General features: G+C 36.2%; 2 protein-coding genes across 16 annotated transcripts in view; one reads left to right on the forward strand and one right to left on the reverse strand.

Annotated features, from left to right (window-relative positions):
- The window catches only part of LOC110120159, a 74,247-nt gene extending 56,197 nt beyond the window's left edge, over positions 1 to 18,050 (forward strand). For 6 of the 13 annotated variants that reach the window (XM_020867932.2, XM_048404098.1, XM_048404099.1 and 3 more), the window contains 3 exons: positions 515 to 871; positions 8,358 to 8,612; positions 11,000 to 18,050. In XM_020867932.2, coding sequence (XP_020723591.2) covers positions 515 to 871; positions 8,358 to 8,612; positions 11,000 to 12,204 — 1,817 coding nt within the window. In that variant the 3' untranslated portion in view covers positions 12,205 to 18,050. Of the gene's footprint in view, positions 1 to 514; positions 872 to 8,357; positions 8,626 to 9,981; positions 10,191 to 10,999 lie in introns of those variants that run through there. The other 7 variants (XM_048404101.1, XM_048404102.1, XM_048404106.1 and 4 more) reach the window with 6 other exon arrangements.
- Positions 18,051 to 18,543: 493 nt separating this feature from the next.
- Positions 18,544 to 21,664, reverse strand: part of LOC100644542 (wiskott-Aldrich syndrome protein family member 3) — a 35,636-nt gene continuing 32,515 nt past the window's right edge. For all 3 annotated transcript variants that reach the window (XM_012319281.3, XM_012319280.3, XM_003402776.4), the window contains one exon: positions 18,544 to 21,610. In XM_012319281.3, the coding sequence (XP_012174671.1) occupies positions 21,429 to 21,610 (182 nt within the window). In that variant the 3' untranslated portion in view covers positions 18,544 to 21,428. The remainder of the gene's footprint in view (positions 21,611 to 21,664) is intronic.

Below are 21,664 nucleotides of genomic sequence, written 5' to 3' on the forward strand. Positions count from 1 at the left end.
AACCTTCACGTCTTACCACGATGTTACACTAACTACATACTATCATAACATGGTTTGTCGATCACGTATATGTGTGTGCCGATCCGCTCAGCTTGATTTGCGTTGTGATTAATACTTCCGTGTTAGAGCTTGACTAACACGATCTAATCAGAGATTTGTGTCGTGTTTAAGAACAATACTCGAACTACCGAACTGCTAACTTCGTGTGTTATTACTATATAACCAATTTATACAAAAATAAAATAAGTCAGAAATACACAATTCTTTTTTAAACCGAACAAAGTCAGAATGTTACGATTGCAGAAGATAACTGCGAATTGCTACGAATTGTTACGAATTGCTACGTCCGTAGAGTTCTATGCCGTTACTATGTTTTGCTGTGTTACCCATAGTCGTTTTCCCAGAAAGGAATCGCGGATCGATCGTAAAAGAAGCTACCCAAAAGAACACACACCGCGCTCGCCCCGCTGGCTTCTTCATGCCGCATCTAATGAAATGAAACTTCTCCTCGAAGGGAGCGTGAAGCTGTGTTGGATGGAGAGCTCGTTCGTTGGCATGAGACCCGCGGAATCGCCGGAGACACCGATGAGTTTGGCCACGGAAACCGAATGCTGTCCCGGATGCAACGTCGCAGCCACCGAGTCATGCAGCTGCGTCGATTCCGCGATTTCCGGCCTTTTCTGGGATTTGACACCAACACACGACGATGGTCAATACCAGCAGCATCAACAATATGAACAGCAGCTAGGTGGCGGCGATAGTCTTGGTCCATCACCGTCCTCCACACTCAATTATCACCATCACCATCATCATCATCATCGTCAGCTTCACCATCAGCAACAACCACAGCAACAGCAGCGTCATCACCGCGGTGAGTTGCTGCTCGCCTAGCGGAAAATCAAAAACAAACGACATCAGACAAGAGAACACGTACAATTGCGAACATTCGTCAACAAAGAACACGTTCGGTCGCGTTCCCATCATACCAGACGATTCCTCGACGCGTCCCTCACGATCCGTCTACCTAAGCTGACGAAGACGATTCACGTCGCGCGTTCGTACGACTATTTGTATTTCCGCATTCGATGTGTCGACGAGTTGACAACGTTGTTTGGAAAGTCGGTTTGTTTCTTCGATGGTTCTTTCGTTTCCTGTTTCATAGGAAATCTTGACGAAATTCAAGTATGTATCTAGTGGTTGGTAGGCTGGCTAACTACTTGATGACTATTAGATGGAACGCTCGTCAGTGATAATTGGTTCTTTAGAAGGCGAAGGGAGAAAGTTAACGGTCTTCGTAACGGATATTTTGGCATACTAGTAAAGAATATAGGTAAATTTTTTGGAATGCTAGTTTGGATGAAAGAAGTACGATATTTACGTAATTGCAATACGTAATGACATTTTACTTGAAGCTTTCTTAGTCGCGATATAATATTAATAAGAATTTAACGAAATACATTCGTAATTTTTTACTTATCTTCAACTTAAAACTTTCCCAAACTAGCAGAGTTCAAGGTTCTGAAATATCTAATTGGAAAGAGAATTCTACGATACTCGATGTAAGACACTTTAGTATCGCTGCTTAGAAAATTCTTAAAGAACATCGATCGTTAAAAAGTCGCTTTTTTCGACGTATTTCCGACATATCAAAAGTTATACGTGATATTGTATATTAAAATCTGCTTTGACGCGTTCCCGTCCTCTCGTTGGCGATTTCTTCTCACGACTGAAGCGTGTACATAGTCCGTGAGATTCTTCGACGGAACTTTGCAGGGAGCAGTGAACGATCTTTGGAAAAAGGCTTCTCTGACGTGTTTCTAAGACCGTGGGTTGTCTACAATCACGTCGATCACGTTTGTGACGCACGCCATTGACTCAGGCTGCTCTCCAATTGTCAGCTATTCTATTCGTTTCCGTCACAAGCTTGTCACGATCTCACGATCTCCTCCGCGTGACCGTATAGTATTTCTTCATGCTTCGAAGAGTTTTGGAAAAACCAAAGCCGACGTATACGTCGAAACGACAAGGTATCGTATCGATTTCGATCACGGAACGAATTTATTTCTTTACCTTGTTGATCGTAATTAGACACATGCCAGCGTAAACGATTGATTGCGAAGTTTCGAGCAAAACTTCGACAAAATGTGTGCATTTTCGGATAGAAACTGTTCTTCAGTTTCACGCACACTTCCGCTTCTTTCTGTATATAATTCTTACGACGAAGGATTCTGTAGAAAGCGCGAGAATTTTTATTTTTCTACGAACCATGCAAAACACAATTCGTGTACATTATATAAGATACCCATCAAACGTTTAAAGATCGCAGACTTTATCGTGTCCTTGTTATGCAGCTTTTGCACCATATTTTGTATCTTCTCGCGGTATGCCACTTTTTCACGCGTTTGTTTCTCTTGCGTAGAATAACGAGCAACTTCGAGAAGTATTATAAGACATAAGGATGGTGTTGCAACTGTGTTTGTTATGCAAATTATTCTTCTGCAAACGTTGTTAAAGAAACGGGTTATTGATAGAAGATCGATGAAAAAATTGTTGAGAAGATTGTTGCATGATGTTAAGAAAATATTCACGTTGCTATGTTTCTAGGGATAGTTTTTAGTCTCTTAATTACGTAAATGTAATTATTCTTGTATTCGTAATGCAGAAAGCACGTACTTCAGTTTGCATTTTCGACGCTCAAACATTCGACACAGTGAAACTTTGTTTATTTTCAATCATGCACGATATACACAGAAGAAAGTTGCCATGTATTTTGAAAATTGTATAGTACTGCAAACGGAAGCAACGAAATATAAATATATATAAAAATAAACCATTCAGTATAAACAATATACGTTTAATCTTAAACGCGGTGCAATGCGGATTAAGTTTTCAAGATTGCATCCAGAAGGAGCAGCGTTTCACACAAATTTTGTCAGATTTTTTTTGTTCTTTTTTTTTTTTTTTTTTTTTTTTTTTTTTTTTTTTTTTTTTTTTTTTTTTTTCCCTTAAAATCAGCGTCGAAAGCTACTTCGTTTGGATCTAATCTTGTTTAATATAATAAATAAGTAGCCTGTAATTTTATATCGCTTATACAGCAATAATTAAACTCCTTTTGGTGGGAATTTCACTAGCAGTGCTTTCATTATCAGTATAGGTAAAAAAACTCGCGATTTAGTAAAGAGTAATGTCTCTAACGTTAGACGTCTGACTAGGTCGATTTACTGTCTGGTCCGCACATTAACTTTTTATTTAAAAACAATGTCGAGATTAAAGTTTTACGCCCACATCGATTATCGCAATCTGTCTTCTTTCTTTTTTTCCCCCCCGTTTATCGTTTTCGTCAGCTTGCTATACTCGTCAACGTCCAACTATAAGTTACTACTGCTCGAGGGTCTGGATTAATTCCCAAACACAAACACACACACGCACACACGCACACGCGCACACACGGAGCACGTATTTTCGTAATAAAACTGAAGCACATAAAACACAACAGTAATTCGAAGCTTTCGATATCGACACACTCTGTTTTAGATATTTTATGATTTCTTGTTTAAAATTCTCCGATTAACGTCGATTTTGAATCCAAAAGTAACTATTCGAATATTTATGAAAATTATCAACGTCAAAATTGATTTTCAAGATTTTCTTAGAAGCTTGACACGCGAGATGTTATTTCAAGAAAAATATATATATATATATATATATCCCGCGTATCAAAGATTCTTGCTTTATATCTATAAAGATCTATCTAGAGATTATATCTATAAGAATCTTCTCATCGACGTTCCGTTCGTAAATGTGTTTTCGTCATTCCACAACGTGGTCTCTCGACTCCGCGTGTCGACAGACCTCCTGGTATTCTTTCCACAAGCCCCGTTCGTTTATACAATACGATTACTTCTTCTTTTTTTCTTTTTTATTTATCGTCGCTAAACAGAGAACTGTCTTGTAGAGTAAACTTTGTTACTTTGTTACAACCGCCCCTCGTCGTTGGAAGACTCCATGAAGAAAAAACCCTCCCTGTTTGATCCACGAGTATCTTTCCACCTGTCTTTCTTTTTCATTTTTTTCTCCGTATTTTTCTTCTTTTTCTCTTTCGTTTGTTTCTCGCCCCTTTCGCTTCTCATATACAGAGACGGACATACAAATCTCTTACCATTGTATACACCTCTATGTAATTTTTGTGCGGAACCTATCGTCTCAGATATAGATATATATATACGTATATATAGTATGCTAGTAGATTCTCCTCCTTTATTATTTCTACTAGTAGTAATTATTTTTTTTGCGTTTCATGTATGTTTATGCTGTAAAATTGTCGACGTATACATGTTACCTATGGCTACAGAGCTCAGTATATGACACGTATAAAAACTTATATATGTATACATACAAGAAAAATAGTTTACGTACCATTCGTATACATCGTTCATTATTTGCAAACGCGTTGATATTATTATTATTATTATTATTATTACTATTATTATTATTATTATTATTATTATTATTATTATTATTATTATTATTATTATTATTATTATTATTATTAATTATTATTATTAATTATTATTATTAATTATTATTATTATTATTATTATTATTATTGTTACTTCTTTAATAACGAGTGCAGTGTTCGCAGAACCGACGGTAAAAATATGCCGCATATATATATATATATATACACACATATACATGTATTTACTTTTTATCGTTTCTGCGTCCATTTCCTTTTCGTCGTTTCTTTTTTTTTGTTACTTTTTTCGCGACTGCACGTTTCGTGCATTATTGTTAACTAGAAAATATGAAAGCTGTATCAGCTAGATCGTTCGCGTTCATCGATCGATCGATCAATCGATCAGACGAGGAATCGTTCGTTTGCTTCTCATAGCGCGCCGATCAGCGAGTTCATACGCGTGTCTCTCTTTCTGTATACTTTATACTGAACGGTTCTGCGTGCCGGTGCTTTTTGCCTTTCTTAAGTACATAATTTCGTACTTATTGCTCGGACACACCAACGATTTATCATTTCTTTGTAGAACGTAATTACCCTTGACAGCAATAAATTATTGTCATTTACCTTTTGTGTTATTTGCGTTGTTGTTGTTTCCGCCTCCTTTAAATTATATACCCTATATACGCTCTTCGATATTATAATACATATTCTTCTTTAATCTTTCTCTCTCTCTCTCTCTCTTTTTCTCCAACCTCTTCCACCTGTATCTCTTTTTCTCTTCTTACCAATTCCTTTCAGTTTCGAGAGTTTTAGCCGAGGACGTCGCGTTCCTCTTCTCAAAATATACTGTACGTCTCTAGTCGAGTATGTCTGCCATATGCGCATATATGCAGGATAATTGAAAGAGATTCTAGAGTTTTGAGGTTTATAGTACTCATAGTAAAGGATAAAAAATACTTAATTCACAACTATAGTTACCCCGTAACCTACGTTGATTAATAATTTTTTCTTCTCTCGGTGAGAGCTATGAGCCACTAGAGTCTCAGTCTTTTTTATCACCCTGTATACATGTATCGATTAATTTGGCTGACGCACTCTGCTTGTGTCGTCACGGTAAGTGCTATTATTCGTTTCGCCGTCGTTGCTTTTGCCTTTCGTTCGTTTCATTTCTCTCTTTCTCATTTCTTTTTTTTTTTTCTTCTTTTTTTCGTCACATAGAGATACGTAGTTTTATTCGCCATAGCTTGATCTTGCATACATCGCATCGCTGAGAACGATTCGCGTTCGCGCGCACATACACACACATACACGCACATATATATAGTGTGTACACTCATACGTTCGCGTCGGCCTGATATATTTTCAGCCGGAAATAGAGCGTGTAACAATAAAACTGTTCCGTTGTTGTTCCGGCGGGGAAATAAGAGTCGAGGCTCGTGTGTACGTGCATCCGCGTCATCTACATATAAAATCGTTGAAAACGTTCGAAACAGAGAAGAACACCAAACACTTTTCGGCTTCGTTTTTGCCGTGTGCGCTTTTGCGAGGGAAAGTGGTCGCAAACGCCGCAATTAGACTAGTGTACGAGTATCCGGTAGTTGTGTAGAAGCGTGCAAGTAGAGTACACGTAGAAACGTAGAGAAGTAGATGAGAGGTGAAGAAAAATCAAGGGCGTCCGTTATGTATTTCCCCATTTCCTCTCCTTTCTTTCCTTTTGCTCCTCTTTTTTCTCATTTTTCTCCTCTTTTTTCTGTTAATAATTAACTCCGTTTTGTTCCTCTTCGCACACACCAAAGATGAAACCACGTATATGTATGTACGAAGAAGTTCGGAAGATACTGGCCATCTTCAAGCCGGGTATCCACCAGATGCGTATTATTAACAAACGCGCAAAATCATCAGCAACATTTAGTAGTAGCATCGATGCTACAAAATCGCTACGAAGCCGGAACAGCGAATTAATTTCTTTACGTTCGCAATTATTTGCCATTTACGCGTGCTTTGCATTCTTCGCGAGATAAATCCACATCAACGTTGGCGAACATTCGCAGACATTTTGCATAGTCATTGGATATCCGGCTTTACAGATCATCTGAGAACGTTGAGAGTTTGAGAATACGAAAGAACGTCTCATCGAACGATTCGATTCGCAGATTTTCCTATTTTCTTTTGTCTATTTTTACGAGCGACGCGAGCTCGAGTTTAAGATCGAGCCAACGATACCGCTGGAAACTTTCGCTGAGACGAAAGGAAATTCTGGGTGCCCGTTACGAGAGAAACTCCTGAAAGGATGTTCGTAGCAATTGCCGATGTTCTAAAAACACTTGAAACGAGTCTCTCTTTCGCTTGATCGAGGTAAGAACGCTCACGTATACGCGAATGGCGTCGTCGAAATTGATGTAGATTCGTGCGTGTTTGTCAAGAAACCAGCAACGTTGTCGAATTAAACTGTTCGTTCGACTTGACGAACATAATGGACGGCACGTGTAAAATGACAGAGTGAAAATTTGACGTGGCTCTTAACGTGATTGTACCATAAGGGAGAAAAAAAAAGTATCGCGTGAAAGGAACCTTGACAAACATCCCCAACGAGAAACACGTGACGAGCACCCTAGAATCTTGATGGTCGGTCGAGAGGATCTTCGACCTTTTCGCGTACACGCTTTTGGTAAAGGACGCTTCAAGTGGCGATCGACGATGCTCGTTATAGCGCGATCATAAATTTCGGATAAGAAGTACTCTAGTAGTCGCGGATATTTGCCCATACTCCTTTGAAAGCTTGTATCGTTTATTCTTGCGATGTATCGATACGAAACAGAAATATCTTACTTGAAAAATGCGATTCATTTGTTTAAATTGGAAAGAATTACTTAAGTATAATGTAGTACGTGACTATTATAGAAAGTTTTGAAAAGTTTGTTTCATTTTTAAATAAGATTGAAAGAGTCTACTAGGTGAGTCTAAAAGGATGAAACAAGAAAGTAAGAGGGTGTAGTTTGTGCAACAAAGTCTACAGCCTACAACTGGTCGTTTGTTAACTTGCCTAATATATCAATTAATAAATTAGCGTGCAAGAGATGGTATCCGTTGCGAATTTCCAACAAACCACGCGATACGGAATGTCTTGATATTCGCGCTTTCCAATTAAACTGCGCTCAATCATATCGTAAGAAGATATTGAAATAATAGAACTGTTAAGTTCAGAAGTTTCTGAACTCCGCCCAGTCGGTTCGAGTACGGTTCGAGGAGTTCTGTGACTATATTAACTCCTCTATCATCGATAGCTACTTGAAGGCTCCTTTGTAGCATCGATTAAAGCAAATATACAAAACGAGAAATATGAAATCGATCGTAAGACAGGACCGAGCATAAGATAAGACGACTGAATAATTCGACTAGAGACTGGACTGGTGTTTCCCAACCTCTTCAAAGTCGTGATCCCCTTTTGTAATAATCGAATAACTTGTGGTCACTTTTCACATTGTCATCGAGAAGCAAGATGAAGACAACGCGAAATGAAAGCTAGCTATTCGTAATATCGATACAGCTTTAAAAAAGACTACGTTAAAAGAACTGGGCTAAGGTAGAAATTTAAGCCAGAAAGTTAAAGGATAAAAAATAAATTATCAACAACAATGATATAAGTAAAAATATTTTGCAATCCCATCGGGGATCGCGACTTATACGTCCATTAAATCACGAATTAAACGGACAAATAATTGGACTCGACGAATAATTCAATAATAAATAATTCAACTCGACGAACGAATAATTCGATCGGACGAACAATAAAAATTTCAACGACGTATACGTATAAGACGGACGAACAAACGTTTCGAGGCCAAGAGGATGACGCGGACGTCTCAGTCTCTTTCTTGACCCCATGCATGAAACCGATTAGGATCGGGCCAGAGCGATACGGACGAGGCGATGGCGACGGCAGCTCTTCTGCGGAACAAACCGAGCCCGGGTTCCACGACCCTGGAGGACGTCCTTGACTCCCTCCTTGGCCTGCCATCCGCGTCGCGTACCCCGAGTCCTGGGCCAGGGCCCGTCGTAACCGGTACATCCGCCACCATGCGCCATCGAACTAACATCGGCCAGGCTAATGCAAAAGCCGGGAAGAGCTGCAGCGACCTACGCCAAGACCTCCAAGGTAGGAGGACTATGTAAGTTTTCGTTCTGAAGCGGTTCCTCTCGAGAGAGAGAGGACTTGAGAGAGGCTCAAAGAAATTTTAATCTACCATTTTCCCTTATGCGAATCTCTCTGTTACATGTATGTATACCTGCGTATGCGTATCCGTGTTATACAGGCACAGCGTGGTTCAAGAACAAACGTTAACATAGATGTTTGAAATGAATTAAGATCTCGATATACTATTATACGTGCGACAAAAGATTCGGTGGAAAGTTAATTATACGTGAAACATCGTAGAGGAAATTAATAATTCATCAAAAAAGCTAGAATCAATGTTTGCTTAATATTCCTCGCGTGACCTTTTCATAAATATTAAGCTCATAGGGTAGAGAGATCACAATATCTTCGTTAAAATTTAGTATGGGATCTCATTCGAAAATATCGCGGAAATGTAACAAGCGATTTTCAAAAACTGGAGAGAAAATTTAAAAGAAACATTTCCTTCGTTACTTTTGTTTTTGCGTTATCGTCTTAATTGAGAACCATGAAATTTATATGTTAACAGTTGAATCGTAAAACTACACTGTGCGTAAATGTCGTTCTCAATTTATGCGCTCGGCTTGCGTTTCTCTTCGCCTCGTCACCATTCACCCCTCACACACACTACCTTTTATTTTGCTCTCTTTTCTGTGCATATGTTTTTTCATGATCTTTCATTTTTTTCATACAAGAAAAGTAGTACTTCATGCATATTTTTATCAGAACGTGGAAAATTATTATCTTTATTCTACGATTTTGAAAAATCAACTTGCGTCTTTGTCCAATCTTTTGACTCAAAAGTGAACATGAAAATGTTTTACGATTAACATAATTCAGCACGAAAGAATTGCGTAGTTTACATTTATATAGGTATAGCTTGTGTTTTGTAGTATATTTTTTATTGTTTCAAATCATTCAGAATTGTGACATCCAAAACGTAGATTTAAATCATATTTTGCTTAACTTGAATTTTCTTAAATTTCTACCCATCAACTTTTCAAACATTTTCGAAGCACTCTTTATATTTATCTTTTATATGAGAGAAACATTTTAATTATCTGGAGCAGAAACGCTCTAAGACGCCGCTACAAGATACGATGCAGCAGCTGAACTTGCTGATTGAGATTGTCTTTGCGTTGCATTATTCTCTCGCTGTGTTTCCTTTGCCTCGAGATCGCTAGTCTCCTGGTCAACCACGATCGATGACGAAGGGAGAAAAACGGAAAATAAAAACGGGCAGAAAGAGAAGCAAATCGTCGGGCAACGAGGAGAACGCGAAACGGAACTTCAATCCCCTGTTTATTTTTTTCTTTTCTGTTATACTTACGTTGATTTTACACCTTTGCAGAGAAAAAACAGCGTCTAAAGTTCAGGGAGGCGGAATCATAGCATCTCGCCTCCCCTGAATTCAGACGTCTCGATGCGAGGCTTATCGATCAGAGACGAATTTATCGGTGCTGAAACTAACCAATCTGGGACTCGGAGAGCTAATCGCATTTATGACGACAACCACCAAAAACGCAGAAGACGCGAATCTTTAAAATATATATGAAATTAGTAAGGCCTTTTTCAAGATTTTTGTCTTCGTTGAATTTTTCTTTTCTTTTTTTCTTTTTTTTTTTTGTTTTTTTTTTTTGTTACTTTAAATTTGATTTCTATTTCTTTTTATCTTCTTTAATCTCGTGTTAACAGTTTTATTTTCGTTATTCGCACTACGGGAGCTTGTTTATTAAAGGCACTCGGGAGGATAAGCTTTTTTTTATAAACGACCACCGTATAATATTAATTATCTTGCAATCATCCAACTGACACAAACGCCTGATCAAGCGGTTGATCTTTGACGTCTGTCAGGGATACAATCGATGCTAACACTCTGCGATCGCAAACATTATGGTAACGATATTCGTTCATTTCATGTATACGTAACATGGCTTACATTATCACGTTCCATTCTGCTTCGAATACGCTCGATCATGCCGTTATCGTTTGTGGTTGGGAGCATAAGGGGAACAATTCTTGCTATTACGATTGTGGGTAATTTATAGTTACAGAAAAGATTTTGAATGAAATATCGATTAAACGTGCAAGGTATTCGTTGCAACGATATCCAAAACTTGGTAATCATTTGTAATCTCAGAGGGAAAATGCTGACTTTGTGGACCGGCTGTGGGTAAGATTAAATCGTAATAGAAAAATTTGTACGTGTAATTTAAAAGGGATTGGAATTCGTAACAAAATTGTACGTTTCAACGATAGAAAGAAGAATGCCCAAACGATAAACCTAGCACGATTGTCGTAAATACAAGTTCGAATGTTAGAATTTAGTCAAAGTTTTTGACAATCGAAACGATTGGCGAATGTCACAGAGTCCGCTAAGAGCGTGATGGACGTGCAGCTGCAAGGAGCCTCCGAGGAGCGTGCCTCGTATTACGTGGGTGAACTCGTGCGACGAAAGAGCGAGGGTAGCGACACGATGCCCTCGAAAACGGCTACGGCACAGTCGAAAGGCGTACCCTTGAGTCACCGAAGAGTTTCCTTTGACAACAATCAGGAGGCGAATGGCCTGGTGGCTGGCAACGTTGCGGAGAAAATCATTCGTTGCCGAAATAACAAGTGCAGTAACTCGGCCACCGTGACCGAGGCGAGGAAGACCTACAAAAGCTGTCACAATTGTACCTGCCTGTATTGCTCGAGGGAGTGTAGAAGAGCGCACTGGCAGCGTCATCGGAGAACCTGCTTGCACTCCCGAGCTGGAAGCCTCTGCAAACAGGTGTTATCCTCCGCCAAGGAGGATCCCATCACGCTGAAACACATCTCGGCGTTGGCCAAGCGTGGCTACGCGTTCCACGGCCGTGGAGCTGTCAAGTGTTTCTTCTCGAGTCCAGAAGCGGCGGATAAATTCATCGCAAACGGTTTCGTCGACTTAGGTGAACCCACGTACGTGCGATGGTCGGATTTGCTGGCCAGAGAGATGGGAGCGGAACTGTACGCCGAGGTGATCAGACTCTGCAAGTCGTACAATCCGGATACGAGGCTGGTGTTGTATGTGGCAGTTTGCGTGGTCAGCGAGGTGCCAACCAGTGGAGCGGTAAAATGGGAACGACAGTTGGTATCCAGATGCGCGAAAATCCACTTAGACTCGACAAACAGGTATCACACGTCTTCGTCATACGCCTCGCCGCAAGGTAGGCAACAGTCCACGTCTCCCTGCAACATCACCCGAGAGATGGAGTCCCCGGAGATGCTGGTGCTTACCTCGCTGCCAGGCAATAACGGACAGAACACACCCAGGAAAATCCGGGAAATCAGTTTCACCAACATCCAGAGACAACTGAAACTAAGGGGCGTGTCACTCAGGAGGCACTTTCCGCAGGTTTACAGGAAGCTCCGTGCCTACGTGGATGGTACCGTGGATAAGTTCGCTCCGGTTACCATTTATCCGAGAGACCAGGCATCTGGTAAAAGTTTCATGTGCATCATCATCCTCGGTGTAGAACCTGAGCGCCTTCAGCTGCTTCCCACAGATTCCTCTAGGGTTAAAACCGTTGACATTAGCGTCGAGGAGGAATAAACGCTGGATAGAAGCTCTTAAGTACTCGCTTGTGCGATTTTTTTTTTTTTTTTACTAAATTAGTAGGAATAATCTTTTGCAGGCTACGATAGACGTGCGTGCAAGACGCGAGGAATATTTCGAGCTTCGTCTTCGAGTTTATATCCTTCGATGATAGGAAAATACATGTAGCAGTCGCGAAATTGTGAGAGAAATAGCTGAAGCAAGCTCGTGGAATTCGATAGGAAATTGAATGAAAGTAAATCGTCTTTCGTGAAAAGATGCCGATTAGGATGGTCTTTCGGGAGAAGATGATTTACCAAATCGAGGACACGTCGAGGTGCTTGATATTCCACGACATTTCGTGTGAAGCAACGAACAAAATAACGTAGAAAAGATTAGACTATACGTTGCCAAACACTCTCGCCTTGATTCAGTTTTTCAGATAGATCTAATTGTGTATTTATAGTTTCTGATTAAAGCTCGTCGAGTACGCGTTACGATCGTTGGAGATGTTAGTTTACGCGTCATTTCGAAGATCAGGGACTATATATCGTAATTTCCATATGATGTCTGTACGATTAATTATCGTAGATCGACAAACATTCATTTCCGTGGACACTTAACGAGCGTGTTGTAATCAACATGTATCAGTTTCATTCGCGAATCTTATTCGTGAATCTTAGAGTACCTATCTCTGATTGCTTCGATATATCAAAAAATAAAAATCTCCTCGATTTGGTTGTTATTCTGTCAGATGTTTATTAGCAACTACATCGATTGTCGAACGAATCAATGAGCGATCTTGATAGAACAACGGTTCCTATCGATATTTCGATATCAAACTACAGTGGGATATACTGGAACGAACGTTATTGATTCCGAAGTTGGTTTCTTATAGCTTTTATTCGTTATGGCATCTATGCATAATACATCGCTGAAATATGTATATACACGTATCTAGGAACAGTCCATTCGAAACTCACAATCTCAAGCATAATTACCATTTAATACAACGATATAAACAGGAGAAATATAATACAAAAGCATTAAAGCGTAAAAATAGCATAAAATTAATTTATTCAACTTTTATGTACACTGCGCATTTGAATTTGAAAGGGATTAACAACAATATCTCCTTAGCTTAAGTTTAAGGTATGAAAAATCCTTAATAAAAGCACGAATTTCGTTGTGATATCGACGATTTTTAGTGATAAATACTCTCGTTGTAGCATAACCCACTATATTCTTCGGAAAACTATAAATTTGTTTCTTTTTCCATCCAGGTTTCACGAAAAAATGTGAAATTAACGTAAAATCTTGCTGCATTCTTGAAAAGAATTATTTTCTTAACGCATTGTTCGCATTATAATTAGAGAATTCTAATTATTCGTCTAATCTGTAAAAAAAATGCTATTCAAACGCTCTACGTTCGACACGTCGTTTTCGAAAGTAATGACGAGAAGTATCTTGTTGTCCTTTCGTTCGATTTAATGTAGTTACAGTTGTATTTTTTGAATTTTATCATATATATTATATATAAAGATTAAATCTCTCTCCGCGGTGCAGTCAGACTGTCTCGATTATGATTCAAGAAGATGCTCTTCGAATTGGTGGATCACGAGTCAACCTGAACGCATCGACGATATAAAAAAGGCAAATGTAGATTGTGGAAGAGATTTTCGCAGTTTAATAGCTCCTTGTGGAAGATCCTCTAAAAATCCCAAGTTTCAAAAGTCTGTAAAACCTAACTAGCGACCGATGTCCCTGAAAATAGAGAATTTCTACCGAGTAATCGTCTCGAGCTCAAATCCAATTACTATACCGTTTCCACAGACGCGATCTTTGTGCCAAAGCGTAGACCGTAATAAATTAATAATCTTTCGAATTAAGAAAGTAACTCGCGCGGATCACGATGGCAACAGGAATGAACGTCTGCAGGAAAGAAACATTCTAAGAATCTTGATCTCATGGACTAACTTCGTGGCATCGACGAACTCTCCGTTTAATAATAAACTCGCGTTTTTATCTTTTCAACGAGATAAGATCGGTATACTTGTTTTACTTTTACGAAATTTCCTACATATTTTCTACATTTCCACGTAACGTCAGTGAAATTCGTTTTGCGACAAATAAACTTAATAAAGCAGCGGACTTAATAAAAAATCAGACTGTCAAGGGAAACGATAATAGTGCCAACGTTAAAGTCACGAATACGCGATGGTCGAATATATCTTGATTAGAGATGAAATTTTAATTTCGTCGGTGAAATTATTAATTTACACGAAACCCTTGTAAATTACTCTGGTGATTAATTGCAACAGATATGCCAACGATAATAAGTAGAGATGGCTGGATCGATGTTTGTTCTGCTGGCCATGATTTCAAATTAAAAGGATCTTAAACGTAATTTGTAGTGCCAATGACAGAATCTCTTGTGATATCATCGTGAGAGAAATTTCCAAATGCGCGTGATAATATCTCAGAGATATTACTCTTCTAGCTATACCGAATTTTAACAAAGATAAATTGTAAAAATCATTTTTACAATTTGATGTAGTATCTATTACATTCGGAGAATATCATCATGAAATATCACATATTTTGCTTTGTCTTGGATTACGATTACCTATGTTAAGGATTATTATTTTACTTTTCAGATATGCAGCATGTAATTAGCAAACAGAGTATGTTTTAAGAAACGTATTTCATTCAAGTTGCCACAAGATGATCGAACGAATATCAAGTATATGATATTTGATTAGAAGTGAAATGTCTAATTATCTCTTTAATGAAATGATACTATTCTTGTAAGAAACTAAAGTCGAACTGTTTCGTACAACAATGTAAGTTTTTTTAAAGCTACTTTTCTCTTGAAACAATCGGTAAAATTAATATTTTTTCATATTATATCCGTTGATAACGTCATACATACATATACGTATAAATATGTATATCCAGTTCTTTATCTAGTTAGAATTTTTTACTTGCAAAATTTATTTATTATGTCTGGTAATAAGCAGATATCATTTAAATTGTATTGTTAGTGTTGCAAAATATATTAGCTACATAATTTAACGATCAAATACATATGTAATGTACAATAATTGCAAATACTATTTTATAACGTTTGAACCTTATTGCTTAAAAAATTTCCTATTGAGAAAATCGTGATTTCACTTAAGTAGATATTAGTAATTCCGATTGTATTGAAAATAAATAGTATTTGGAGAAAGTTATATTTGATATATGTATACTGTAAAATTATTAAACTCTTGCCTTATATATTTTCATGGCAAAATATCCCTTATGGCAAAGGAGACAACTAGGTACTCTACTTTTGATAAATCGCTGCTAATATTTAGCACACGAGATATCCATCTCAAACTTACATTACTCTCATCGAAATAATGTAGATGCTACGTATTTATAATATAATATATCAGTTTATATATATATATATATATATATACATTCATTTTAACATTAATATAAATCATTAATCATATGACACGTTAATTAAATCAAAAGACACACCTCAATAGTAATAATAATAATTGCAAATAAAAATCTTCTTTAACAAGGATATAAAGAGTCAACTATTCACACTTTTATAAGATATAATGCTTTCTCGGGTACTTGTATAAAGTATAATATAGTAATTACATATTGTGCAATAACAGCTACTCATAGAAATATATGCTCACCGTGTATATGTAACAAATTCAATATATATTTATGAAATTACTAAATATACATACATATATATTTATATATCTAACTAACAGCAACATTTGAAAAATAGCAATAAAAGGAGCGAGTAATGTTTTTTAAGAATCAGATTTAGAAGAAAGATATTGATAGGTAAAGAAAGATTTATTCACATATTATACGCTGTATAAAATGTTTTTTTATGAGATAAATAGGAACTAGAATTAGTAACTTCCCTTGGAGAGTGACTGAAAGTATTATACTTTCTAATTTATTGTTTATAGTATAACATTATGACCTTACTGTTGACTGATGAGTGTCAATTTTTACTCTATATTTCAATACAAAAAAAAGTTCAATTTGAATAATTTTCACAGACCAATATTTCGTTTAAATAGCAGCAACTTGTATGACGTAAATTTCTTAAAGTGATATTTCATAATAACAGATGGGGAGAATTGTTAAAGTGCTTAGATCGAAGAAAGGTATAAATAGGGAGGAATGCTGCCCTGAATACCCAAGTATTTATGTACTTGGTATTCCCTTAATTGTGCTAAATTGTTCGAAAATAAAAGTTCATTGATAGTAACTAAATAAAACTGTGACAATGAGCAATCTCCTATCTGAGAACTGCCTTGGCGAACAACAAATCTAGCCATTTCGATTCGAATTAAAATGCTTAAAAATTTCATCTTAACTAATAAGTCAACTAAATTATTTATATAGAATAGATTATTTAAAACAGATCGTTCTAATTATCATTTATAACTTAATTCGTTTGAACTCTATAAGTTTCACAACATAAATAGATATTTCTTGCAATAATTAATGAACTTTTAATTTGGTTCTAATTTTAGTTATAAAAGAAATTGGATGTGATTATTATTTTATCGTATTAGACAAGTCGTATCTATAATTCATGTTTTTAACACATACGGTAGCGCTTTGTATGTATAATAAAACATTTAAATTATGAAAAGAAAATTGATAATCTCTGAACAGACTAAATACTGTTAACATAGATGACAGAAATAAAGTAGTACAAAATTAATCGTTATGATTAAAGTTTAATCAGACGTAAAATAATAATTTGATAATCGATAGTTTGTATTTTGTTCTCTTATTGTTATAAACAACTATATGAATTATAACACTTATTTGTTATTTTACGATGCTTCGATCATTCGGTGAAACTATTTTAGCTAGCACCGAGAGAGCAGAAAAAAGTTTCAAAGAATCGATGAATTGATCGATTTGTAGTATAATTGATAAAAAATGAAGATAGTGTATTAATGCCACGAAAGTTAGTCCGCTGAGTTTTCGATAGTTCCTTTTACCTGTCTGTATTACGACATGCCACGAATGCGATTATTTCGATCGTACATTTAGTATATTTCTAAACTTATTGTTTACCACTTATCGTAGAAGACGCACATTTGTCTTACTCATCGCGTTCTGTGCGCAACGATCTTCTAATGTTATGTAACAAAGGAATGATCTAATTTATACGACAAGAGAGAAGGAAAAGAGAGGGACGGTGATCGCATCCGTACGATCGATAATTTTATGTAAAATCTTTAGAAGTTTTTGAATCGCTGATCGATATCCATATTTATATGTAACCTTACCGATTTATATATATTGTCGTAATGATTGACAGGGGCAAGGAAGCGCTCTTGTTCATTCAATTCCTTGCCTTTTATAACAAAAGAAAGAAAAGAAAAAAAAAAAAGAAAATGTAACGAGTGTGACAAAAAGTGCTTCAAACTATATTTATCGAAAAGCTGGTGCGGTCAAGTATGTAATAACGTGGAAAAGATTGGAGACATTTCTTTTTATCCGAATCGATGATACGTTTTTCTTGTCGTTGGCAACTGACTGCTCAATGATTGAACGAGCAATTACGTATGTAGCTCGGGTGTAGTCACTCTAAACGTAACGTTATCGTTTCAACATCTATTTATCGGTGCTACTAATGCCTACCACTGTTTTCGCATCTGTGTATGTCTCAATTTTCCGAATAAAATGTTAATTTTATTATACCTGCCCGTCACTTCATATTTTACGAGATTTTGTGATAATGACTGTTACATTTATATAATTGATAAAAGCAAATACTTTAAAACATAGAGGATCAATAAAATTACATATTCTTACGGTGGTAACTTTTGAATATACCCAAATAACAATTCAAGTTTTTTTAATAATTGTTTATAGATACGAAATTTTTATTATATTTATCTATTCGTATGATTTCACTTATCGATAAAGTGTCGTAAAATCTAATTGGTTGCAAATATGTACATGTTTTCAGATGTATCTTTTATGTCATAATTTTAAGCAATAAGTTCGTCTTTTAACAATGTTGTTTTTAGTGTTGTAAAAATAAAGATTTAATTTATAAATAAAACCATGTTTCTCCCTCTCTTTCTCTTTCCCTCTCTCTTATTATTAGTTAAGAAAAATAAATTTTCATTTTTTACTAAATAATAAAATCGACGTGAAACGCAGTTCTTCGAATGCAGCAACAAGCAGGGAACAAAAGTAACAGTTATTTCTAAAGTTTGTATAAGAGAGATCATTGTTAAAAAGCTAACTACCGTTCAATTGTGGCATAAATAACGAACAGCAGAATAAACGATTCTCCGATGATTTATCAAAGTTTTTGATTTATTTGGCTCTGTACAGATTTGCTACAAATTTATTATTATTAATAATACCATCGTACAATTTTAATCGTCATAAAGTTATTGTGGTTGAGTTTCTGTTTCACATACTGTTTATCGTACATGATGAATGAAATCACTCTTATTGCAATGGGTTTGGAATACGCAAAACTAACGTTTCTATTTATCGTTACTGGAAATTTGTTATTTATTATTTCATCGATAGCCAAGAAGGGGAGATAAAGAGCTTAACATTTTACTTTGCACCTTTAAAAAAATTTTAAAGAGTGATGCGCGATTACGAGATTTGTAAGTAGAAACAACAGAAAAGAGGTACACAGAGTACGATTTCAATGTCTCCTTTCATCGTCTAGTTAAGACAAAGATAATTCTCTTAATTAAGCTTTGGAATAACCATCTTATTTAGGTACAACAGCTTCGCAATAGTGTAGTACGCGACATCATCGCGGAAAGCACGATCGACGACATAATAATATACATTCATACAAAGTTGCACGATATTTAAGCTTACAACTGAAACGCTTTCTCATCGTTTCGTCGTGTTACAAAACAATTCTCCATAAATACTGTGTCGTAGTTGGCGAAGTAGCTAAAAGTATATACCTACGGCTAATAGTCTTACGCTTAATAAATTTATATTGCGAATTATATTATCTTTGTGTGCGTGTGTGTGTGTGTGTGTGTTCGTGTGCGTGCGTGCGTGTGTGTTGGTGTTGGTGTGGGAGGTGTATAAACATAGTACAGACTGATCGACTGTTCATTACATTATTAATACTATTATTATTATTATTATTATTATTATTATTATTATTATTATTATTATTATTATCATCATCATCATCATCATTTTTGTTATTATTATTTCTATCATATAATGGCGTTTTGACTATATTTTAAAATCATTTGAATGTACACGTATCGTTGCCGGTGAATTGTATGCTACATTATTGTGGAGCCATCCAACTTTAGCTCTTAAACCTCGCACACTTTATACAAGATAAAACGCTGCTTCTTTTAAAGCTAGCGAAAATTATTAGTAAATATAAATTACTTTTCACGCAGTTCGAGTCAATCGAACATCTTTCGTACTTAATAAAAGAAAAAGTGCTAATTCAACCAACTAACCAACTAACAAGAGGCATCTCCTGACTTCAGTCTTTCTTAGACAATGAAGACTTCCTCTTATCTCTTTAAACATTTAGGTAACGTTCGGAAACTAGAGGGATAAAAACAAATTTCCTGAACACTTCTTATCGTTCGAGCGTATAAGATTATACAATAATCTTAACGATCATTGTGTGTGTGTGTGTGTGTGTGTTAATGTTTATGTATACATATATATCATATCTTACCAATAGTCATCATATTTCGCCAACATCGATGCAAAATAAATCACAATAATTTCTTCCCTTTTACGCTTAAAATTGGCAACTGTAATCCTCATTGCAACATTAGTATATTATATTCTTCCGCTAAATGCTAAAAAATATGAATCCTCTCACTCATTCGGTAATTACATTGTCCTTACATATTACAAGTAAATAGAGTATTTTGGTTTTCGACACCTCGCTGATAAAAAGGACATTTCATATCTCGCGATATCGCTTTTATTGTGGGCGCGACATGGAAGATCATTTGAAAACGTAGAAAAAATTGGGAAACTTCTGTTTATTACTCTCGTTGTGATAGAGCGCGCATACATATACCTATCTAGTAGACAAGCATACAAAAACATTTAAGATACAGGTATTTTACAGGCTTAAACACGAAAAGGAGAACAAAAGTATTAGCTTTGAATTTGGTTTAGTTTACGTACAATACACATCTTCAGGAGCAATGCATTATAACACATATAGAACAATTGCTTGCTTAGGTAAGGACTTACACATATCGTCATAGCAACATGGACGATCGGGTCTCTGAAATGAAAACTCAAATTTATTCCGTTATGTGGTATTGATATTATCATGGAATGTGTCCGAAAGAAATCACTTCCTCTATGATCGACATCGAGCAATGATAGGAAATCGTTTCATGTGCGTATCTTCTTCCTACTCACTGTCCTTTATACTACTCGAGATAATCTGCTGTACGTTCGTTGAATTCTGCTTAAAAATCGGAGAATCGAAAAAAACATGCATTTATATATATTTCGTAAACTTTTATACTTTTATTTGTAACAGTAAAACAAAGTGGAAGCGTCTGTATGTAAAGGAAAAGTGTATTTTATATAGCTCCTCAAAAATAGTCTAAATTTACACGAACTCTTAAACTCTTATTACATGCACTTTGTAGACTCCTCTCCTTCAATAAATAAAAGATCTCTGGCTGACGATTCCTAGAATCGTCTGAGAAAAGCTAAATGTTTCTTTCTATTATAGTCTTCAGATCGATACATGCTATAAATTGAACTTGTGATTAACGTGAAAACAAATTTCTTTTTATTTAATTTATACAAAAAAAATTACTAAATATTTGTTCGTGACAAAAAAAGAAAATATTTTTGTTAAAGGTAATAAAATGGTGTATAATAAAAATAACCATTGTTATAATACTACACAGTTATACTTTTAATGATATTACTTATAATAATTCGCGTTTGTATGCTCTCTTGAGCAACGAAATTCGCTGATTTTGTTTCTACTTTCAAATTCAGTGACTCTTCGTTATACACCAATTACATCAATCATCGGATCATGTTATTTCTATTCGACATCTATGCGCAAACAAAGCGTGTTGTTTGTGCAACGAGCAACAGAATTGGAACTTTCGTTGAAAACGAACGAAACGAAAGAATCGTCAGCCATTTTTCTAGGAGGCAGTTGCGGTAGATGGGAGTGAGCTGGGTCACGCGAGATTCGTTTCCTGCTCGCCCCATCCCTCGCTATCGCATTCGCTCTCCGATGCTGAGTCACTGTCGCTGAACTCGACAGCAACGCGTCGTGCCAATATGGATGCGACATCGTTCAATGCGTTCACGCGTTCCACTTCCTTCTGTTCAATCTTCTCTACTTTACGTAATTTTATTCCTGGAAAAATGAATAGATTTTTAATCATGGTATGTTTGGAGAAACTATATTAAC

This window comes from Bombus terrestris, chromosome 3, assembly GCF_910591885.1.
Source record: "Bombus terrestris chromosome 3, iyBomTerr1.2, whole genome shotgun sequence".
Taxonomy (NCBI): domain Eukaryota; kingdom Metazoa; phylum Arthropoda; class Insecta; order Hymenoptera; family Apidae; genus Bombus; species Bombus terrestris.